This window comes from Podarcis gaigeae, assembly GCF_964106915.1.
Source record: "Podarcis gaigeae genome assembly, chromosome: 13".
In the NCBI taxonomy this organism is placed as follows: domain Eukaryota; kingdom Metazoa; phylum Chordata; class Lepidosauria; order Squamata; family Lacertidae; genus Podarcis; species Podarcis gaigeae.
Genome location: NC_139689.1, coordinates 12,662,553 through 12,671,447, shown reverse-complemented (window position 1 = coordinate 12,671,447; position 8,895 = coordinate 12,662,553). Strand labels below are relative to the sequence as shown.

General features: G+C 41.2%; 1 protein-coding gene across 1 annotated transcript; it reads left to right on the top strand.

Annotated features, from left to right (window-relative positions):
• Positions 1-501: 501 nt before the first annotated feature.
• Positions 502-7,359, top strand: LOC310829052 (metabotropic glutamate receptor 4-like). Its single transcript, XM_083707213.1, has 4 exons — positions 502-595; positions 1,177-1,308; positions 2,444-2,671; positions 7,126-7,359. The coding sequence occupies exons 1-4, from the start codon at positions 560-562 to the stop codon at positions 7,240-7,242; spliced, it is 513 nt and encodes a 170-aa protein (XP_083563339.1). The 5' UTR covers positions 502-559; the 3' UTR covers positions 7,243-7,359.
• Positions 7,360-8,895: the final 1,536 nt, after the last annotated feature.

Below are 8,895 nucleotides of genomic sequence, written 5' to 3'. Positions count from 1 at the left end.
GCTCAGAATTGGCTTTGAAACTTTAAAAAGGAAGGTGCCAAAGCTGAACAGATAGGTATGAAGATGATGAAGTTTTAGGATGTTTTGGAAAGTGCCAATGATTCCAAACACAGAATCACACTTCTGTGGCGCTGTTGATTTTCATGGCATAGTTCTTGCCAACCGGACTTACTGAATGACTTTGCTGGTTGTGCCCCTTCTTTATAGTTTGACAGCTGCATATCTCAAATCTAGAAGAAAATGGTATTAAAATAATTATGTGCACTGTTTAATTATCCAGTTAATTTATTTATTTATTTGCAGCATGGTGACAAAGCTCTACCAGCATATCCTAGCCTTGGTGTTCGCTGTTGAAGAGATCAATGAGAATCACAATATCTTGCCCAATGTCACACTCGGGTTCCACATCTATGACAGCTATTGTGACTCAAAGATGACCTACTGCAACACTCAGGATCTGATCTTTAACTCTCATAACTTTGTACCCAACTACAAATGTGGCATCCAGGAAAATGTAATAGGAGTCATTGGGGGACTAAGCTATGAGACCTCCTCAAACATGGCAGACATTTTAGGTCTTTACAAGATTCCACAGGTAGGTTTTGAGTATCCAAACAATTGAAATTTATCCCTTTCGTGTTGAAATTTGATTATTCATGTGCAATAATTTGACTGTTTGGTCGTTTCTCCTTCAGAATTTTGGTGGGGCCTCCTTCTTGAGAAAAGAATGCCTTTTCAAACCAAAACCTCAGGTTATGTCAGATGCAATCCCTATTGTATTTCTTTGGTGTTATATTAGGTGGTAGTAATATACTTATGAATTCCACTGCATACGTTTGGTGTTACTGTCAGGCTACTGGATGAGTTACTAACTTCCTCACACCCAGATCTTTTTCATGAGTGACCTTAGGTTTTCAGAGGGGCAAGAGTGCCTCGATTGTTGATTGTCTAAAGTCACCAGCACCACTAGGATATTAATTCTTTCCATAAGTGGCTTAGCGAAAACAACTTTGTAGACAAATTAGGTCAGCCAGACCAAATTAGAACACAGGTCAGAGGTTCCCATCACTAACCTTGAGATATTAGAGAGTATGTGACAAGGTTTTAAACAATATGATGAATGCCTCTTTCCATGCTGAAATGCCCTCTTCTTCCTTTTTTCTTCTTCCTTTTTAGATTTCATATGGTTCATTTCAACCAGAATTGAATGATCAGTTGAGGTTCTCTTCTTTTTATCGCATGGTCCCCAATGAAGCCCTTCAGTATCAAGGGATTGTTGAGTTACTTGTGTATTTCAGATGGAAATGGGTAGGTCTGATGGCTATAGATGATGAAGGCGGAGAACATTTTTTGCAGACCATAGAGCCAATGCTTCTGCAGAATAAAATCTGTTCAGCATTCATACGTCGAATTGGTACCAATTTGCATACCTATTTTATTGAACGTAAAGTAGTCTCAGAAACACAGGGGCTTTTCCCAGCTTTTGCGGTAAGCAAAGCTGATACAGTTATTATATATGGAGAAATTTCTTCTATTTCATGGTTACCATATGCTATAGAAGGAACTAGAATACTTCAAGCAATGCATCCTGAATATCAGGAGAAGGTATCTGCAGCAAAAGTGTGGATTACAACAGCCCAAATTGAATTCACATTCTCTAAGCTGCACAATTTGTTTTATGCTGAAATGCGAGAGCTTCATGGTGCTCTGTCCTTTGCAATTCACTCAAATGATCTGCCCGGCTTCCAAGAATTTCTTCAGAATGTACGTCCTTCCTGGGCAAATGAAGATGGTTTTATCCGTACTTTCTGGGAGCAAGCATTCAAGTGTAGATTTCCAAACGCTATGGAGCAAATAGACGACACATACACATGTACAGGAGAGGAGATGCTGGAGAGCCTTCCTGCCCCTTATTTTGCAATGAGTATGACTGGCCACAGCTACAGTATCTACACCGCTGCATATGCTCTGGCACATGCCTTACATATCAGGTACTCATCCAGAGCCAACTACAGAACAATTGAGACCAGTGGCCGACCATCTCCTCAGACTGTTGAACCTTGGAAGGTAAAGTTTCTTGTGGCAGACTGTTCAGTTTGCATGCAATACTGAATTCTCACCTATTACCATTGATGCCTTTGTATATGGCATATTGGCATTAAAATGAGCAAATTTTGGAATTTGTCACCTCAAGAGTTAATGCACTTAATGAATATAAGTATGCATATAATGTAGATTTATTTGTTCAAGTAATGTCTAGAATGTATTTGAAGAAAATAGACTCTCTGTGGTAGCACATTCAAAAACCTGAATTTTCACAAATTCTGCAATTTGCCACTCTCTTCCCATATCTGCTACCAAAAGCTGTTGTGATTTCATATTTTAATGATAATATTACAATGCTTTTTGGACTTTAAAACTCTCTCTCCCTTTCTCACTCTAGCTCCACTCATTCCTTCAGAGGATGTCATTCAACAACAGTGCTGGAGATGAAATTGTGTTTAACAAACATGGGGAATTAGTAGGTGGATTTGACATTAGAAACTTGGTGACTTTCCCAAATAGATCCTACATCAGGGTCAAAGTGGGGAAGCTGGATCCTCAGGCTCCTCCAGGCAAAGAGTTTTCCATTTATGAGGACAGAATCAAATGGCACTGGAACTTGACTCAGGTACGGAAAGAGCCACACTGCCTCTCAAGTATCAATATTCATGATCATACAATAAAATGAGATGTCTATAGATGTACAGTGGCGGAGAAAGGGTGTCATCCCTGAGGGGGGTGACATCGCCCCCTGGGATGCGCCCCCATGCACTGGTAGCCCCGCCCCCCCAGCCACTCCGGGTGCTGGAGCCCCTAGCTCTGCCACTGTAGATGTAACAAAGAAAAAGGCAGAATTGATTAATATATTGCATACATTTGAAATTCACTGGGAAACTGTATTGAGTTGACAAATAGATAAAAGTGTGTTAAAGAAACTGAGGAATGCAGCAATGTCATCTTGCATTGAAGACTGAGGGGGCCTGACGTTGCAAGCATGCAAGGCGCACGTGTGATGTCACACGTGCGGCATGCAATGAGTGCTTGTGACTTGGCACGGTTGGGAGCAGGCCGCACCAAGCACCCTGTGCCACACAGTTGGGAGAAGGCCGGGTGCTGTGTGCCCCACGCTGAGTCCAGAGCCCCCCACCCTATGCTGTTGCGAGCCTGTTGGCCAACTCCAAATTAGTCAGGGTTTCAGGTAGTGACTCAGATACCTTAGAGTCCAGGCTAGCTAGGCTTCTATCCTCTTGATCCCCTTACTGAAGTCTCACAACCAGGCTTCTAGGTCAGTCTTCACCACTTGCAGCTGTTGATCTAGCAAACCCATTGAGAGGACTTCATTTCAGCAAACTGCTGCTCCATCTGTTGCTAGCTTTGCTGATTTATCTGTTCCAGGTGTGTTCCCGTTCCTCCCTCCATTTAGAATCAGGACTCTTTGCTCACAGGCTCTTCTCCAGAAACACAAATCTAGATTCTAACACCAGTGTTACACGCCACCCCAATGTCTGAGCGGTGTGAGATTCCAGGGGTTCCAGGGGTGGTGTTTCCTTTGGAAATGCGGCACAGCAGAGACTATGGTGCCTTCAAGAGATATGGTTTACTTACCCATATATACAACCTGAACCTTCAGTGAAATCAAACATTGCTCTGAAATATTTCTCTGGCTCTCTCCATTCTGCTGCTTTACTTCTAGGTCAAATCATTCCTCCAAACTCTGTACTCTAAACTCTGGCTTTATCTATTGAGGGAGAAAACCCCACCCATTTGCCACCTTGCGCCAAGCCCCTTAATCCTGCTTAATGGTTCATCATCCAGGCTATCACCACACCAGGAGGCTGGCCTGCAATTCCAAGATTTAGAAACCTTGATTAAATTCTAACACTTGTTGGATCTAGGGATTAGAGGGGTCTGGCACCCACCTTAACACCCCAAACTCATAACAATATCAACAATTTCTAACATCTTCAAAATAATATATGGAGCAGAGACAGTTGCCTTTTAATACAGAAATTAAAATTTCTATTACATTCATTTTTAATTTAACCAGTCAACACAGCCAATAAATGTTTTAAGGTTTTCTTATTGATTGCAAGGTTTTCTTTTACAGTCCTTTCAAATGTGAAATAATTATTTTGAAAGCAAATGCTAATAAACTTTAAATTGTGAGTTAACAATCAACATTCAAATGGCTTGCTACATCCTACTTTAGCTATTCCATTAAATTATTTCACATCTGTATTATTTTTATTAATGTTATATCCTGAAACATTCATATGGAAGGGAGAAATTCTAACTATGGATAGCTAGTGAAATTAACACTTTATTAAGTTTAGAAACATCTAGTTCAAGTCATTCTGTCTCAGGCATGGAAAAACTTTCGTACTTTAGATGTTGCTGAACTACAACTCCTATCATCCCTGTCCATCAGTCATAACTGCTGAGGCTGTTAGGAGTTGCAGTTCAGCAACATCTGGAGGGTAAAAAGTTTGCCACACCTGTTCTTGGTAGTGACATTAGATCAGATGTTTTACAAGTTGTACTATTTGCTGGGCTAAGTGTAGGTACAATGGGGACACGGGTGACACTGGTCTAAACCACTGAGCCTCTTGGGCTTGCCAATTCAAATCCCAGTGATGGGGTGAGTTCCCATTGCTCTGTCCCAACTTCTGCCAACCTAGCAGTTTGAAAGTACGCCAGTGCAAGTAGATAAATACCATTCTTTTCTGTGTATAAGACCATGGTTTTTTTACTCTAAAATAATGCTCAAAATCTGGGCTCGTCTTATACAAGAATAGTATCTCTCCCCATTTTTTTATTCGGAGTCCCCCAAAATAATGGGGAATTTTATACATGGGGGCATCTTATAGACAGAAAAATATGGTAGGTGCCGCTGTGGTGGGAAGGGAAACAGTGTTTCTGTGTGCTCTGGCTTCCATCACGGTGTCCCGTTGCACCAGAAGTGGTTTAGTCATGCTGGCCACATGACCCGGAAAGCTGTCTGTGGACGAATGCTGTCTGAAAGTGAGATGAGCGCCACAACCCCATAGTCACCTTTGACTGGACTTAACCATCCAGGGGTCATTTAACTTTACCTTACCTAGGTACCATATTTTTCGCCCTATAGGACACACTTTTTCCCCTCCAAAAATGAAGGGGAAATGTGTGTGTGTCCTATGGGGCGAATGCAGGCTTTCGCTGAAGCCTGGAGAGCGAGAGGCATCGGTGCGCACTGACCCCTCTCGCTCTCCAGGCTTCAGGAAGCTATCCACAAGCCCCGCATGCCCGGCGGGAGGTCCCGCCGGGCGCACGAGGCTTGGGGCGGCAGCCTGCAGCCCGAAGCAGGGGGCGAGCTGCGGAGCCCGCCCCCTGCTTCGGGCAGATGTCCTTAAGCCTCGCGCACCCGGTGGGACCTCCCGCCGGGTGCGCAAGGCTTGGGGCGGCAGCCTGTTCTGGGGGCTGGGGTGGGGGGAAGCTCAAGCTTCCCCCGCGCCAGCCCCCGTGCCTGGGGGGGGAAAAATATTTTTTCCCTTTATTTCCCCCCCCCCAAAAAAAACTAGGTGCGTCCTATGGGGCGGTGCGTCCTATGGAGCGAAAAATACGGTACTACAATATTCCAATCATCATCTGAGTTTTTTATTTGTGTGCCCACTACATAGAGGTCTGGAGGGTGACAACATGAGAACAGGTGTTTACTGTGGTGGCTCCCAATTTGTGGAATTCAGTCCCCAGGGAGGCTCGCCCGACACAATTTTTATATATATTTGGGTGCCAAATAAAAACATTCCTCTTTAACCAAGCTTTTGGCAATAGCTTTTGGCAATGATCCATGGCCTTTTAAAGTGTGTGCATAGGAAGATAAGTATCCAATAAATTTAATAATATAATATAATATAATATAATATAATATAATATAATATAATATAATATAATATAATATAATAAATATAATATAATATAATAAATATAATATAATATAATATAATATAATATAATATAATATAATATAATATAATATAAATCTTCTTTAGTGTTCAAGATGCCTGATCTAGTAGATATTTCACCCAGTGATTCTGGCACCTGTTCTCTTCTGCATATTTTATTCCACGTCATTTGCACTTTCATTTATTGGTGCTTTTTACTGATATAAGTTCAATTTCCTGAACATTTTCTTAATAATAAATTTCCCTTTGGATAGGTACCACCTCTTTCAGTATGTAATGACAACTGCCATCCTGGCTACCATAAGAAAAAAAAAGAGGGGGAGAAATCTTGCTGTTATGATTGTGCTCCATGTCCAGATGGGATGTTTTCAAATGAGATTGGTAGGACTTGTCATATAAATATATATCAAAGAATACATTCCTCCCCCTCAAAGTAAGCTGTGGGTTATCTTCAAATAATGGTATAATCAGTCCTCCCCCCCAAAAAAAATAATATTATGGGGTACTTTCATTTTCCTACACATAGTGAAATACTGCCCCTCAAGGAGGCCAAACTTAGATTCCCAAAGTGTTTAGGGGTATGCGTACCCCTGCATCCCCCCCCGAAAAAAGCACTAGGTATAATATATAGTTTTTGTTATTTGCATACAAAAGTTTTATGAGTAGTTCTTGTTAAACATCTTGAGTAAAAAATACGTAGAAACCCAGGTGAAACATTTTAGCACCAGCAAATTCCTAGGTAACTGATGTGATGATTGCAAGATCTGTTGTCTGCAAAATGTAAAAGAACGTTTCATTAGTACTATTTGTTTTGGGGATGTTGTTTTTTGTTATTATGAAAAAGTTGTGGAAAAACCCTTTTAAATACAAAGGACCCTTTTTAGGCATCTGTTGTGAGCTTCTCTAAGGAAGTCCTTAAAGCCCCCAAAATTCCACACCCCCAATTTGGATTCATCTGGTGGATCTCTATCTCCTTAGAAATGTAGAGACATAGAGGTCTTTCACATAGAGATCCCAAGCAAGTTCCCTTTAGAAAGCATAGTCTCAATTCTTTGCATCCATGTTAGGTGGGCTTCTGCTAAGCCAGCTATGATGAGAACAATTTCCCATGCATTTAAATTGCTGTTCCTTTTCTCTCTAGACATGGAAACTTGTGTCCCTTGTCCAGATGACCAATATCCAAACAAAGGAAAGGATCAATGCATTCCTAAGATTCCAAACTTCCTGGCTACTGATGACACTTTGGCTATTGTTCTAAATTTCTCTGCAGTTTTGTTAGCACTGATTACGGTGCTGGTGTTTGGCATCTTCATCAAATACCAGGACACTGCCATAGTCAAGGCCAACAACAGAAGCCTCACCTACATTCTCCTCATCTCCCTTCTCTTGTGTTTCCTGTGCTCCTTGATGTTCCTCGGAAGGCCTAATGTGGTAAACTGCCTTCTCCGACAAACTGCTTTTGGTATAATCTTCTCTGTCGCCCTCTCTAGCATCTTGGCCAAAACCATCTCTGTGGTTTTGGCATTCATGGCTACCAAACCAGGATCCAGGATGAGGACATGGTTGGGACAACAGCTGACTTATTCCATTGTCCTTTCCTGCTCCAAAATTCAAATAGGAATCTGTACTCTGTGGCTGGCAACCTCTGCACCGTTCCCAGATGTGGACACATACTCAGTGACTGAAGAAATTATATTGCTATGTAATGAAGGCTCAAGCATCATGTTTTATTGTGTCCTGGGCTACTTGGGCTTCCTGGCCTTTCTCAGCTTCACAGTAGCTTTCCTAGCCAGGAAGTTGCCCGACAGTTTTAATGAAGCCAAGTTCATCACTTTCAGTATGTTGGTCTTTTGCAGTGTTTGGCTCTCCTTTGTTCCTACATACCTGAGCACAAGTGGAAAATACATGGTGGCTGTGGAGATCTTCTCCATCTTGGCTTCCAGTGCTGGGCTGCTGGGTTGCATCTTTTTCCCTAAATGCTACATCATTCTACTGAAGCCTGAGTTGAACAACAAAGATCAACTGATCCGAAGAAAGCTATAAATAATAGAAGGGTTTATGCTTCCAATTTTTTTCTTGGTGTTCTACACATAATCATCAGATATGTGTAAATAAGCAGGGACTAATTACAACAGTTTTTGTTCTGTGGTTTTGCATAGTGATTTTAAAAAGAAAGAAAGAAAACCCATGAAAATAGATGCAAGTCTCACCAAGAGGCTAAAATGTTAACAGGATATGCAATTCAGTGCAAGTAAGATATATGAACTCTTTGTTCCTTGATTGGCCAATAAGTTGAAAACAGGAATAGAAAACATGTATATTACTGTGGCAGAGTTTTTCAGAAAATTACAGTTGATGTTAGAGCTCTGGTATAAATAGAATAAACTCCAGGAAGACTAAAAGCTGCAATGCTGTAACCATGAGACTAGTTGAAGTGTCTTTGTTACTAACCAGTGGCTCAAGATCTGGCCAACACCAACATTAAGTTGCAATATGTTCCTATTCACACAATGTGGATAGATAAGTGCTTGATGTTTCCTCAATATGCTATGATTTTTTAAAAAAATTCTGCTTAATTATATTGATTGGTTTCACGGATAGTAGTGCCCTGTTGTGACCTGCCCTTTGATTGTTTTGTGATGAAAGTCAATAAACTAGTAAATAAATTGGGAACTCATATCGACTGTGTTGAATTGAATGTGTTTCTTTCTGTCTCTTTCAATTAATTTGTTATTTACCCCTTCCCAAAAACCTCACAACCTTACTCAGTGCAGGGAATTGGCTGGGCTACTAAGTAAGTTACAGAAGTTAAAGGCTGTTAGCAGAGGGAGAGTCAGACAATAAAGACATCAGATTGGAGCTCCATTGCAAGGTTCAGACTGCAGTGGTCACAGATGACAGTTTACTGTCT

Bases quoted from the DNA above. Each gene is read 5' to 3' on its own strand.
- LOC310829052 (XM_083707213.1), top strand. From the start codon at position 560: ATGGCAGACATTTTAGGTCTTTACAAGATTCCACAG. The intron at 1,309-2,443 runs GTAGGTCTGATG...TTCTCACTCTAG, and splicing joins TGTATTTCAGATGGAAATGG to CTCCACTCATTCCTTCAGAG. The intron at 2,672-7,125 runs GTACGGAAAGAG...TTTTCTCTCTAG, and splicing joins GGCACTGGAACTTGACTCAG to ACATGGAAACTTGTGTCCCT.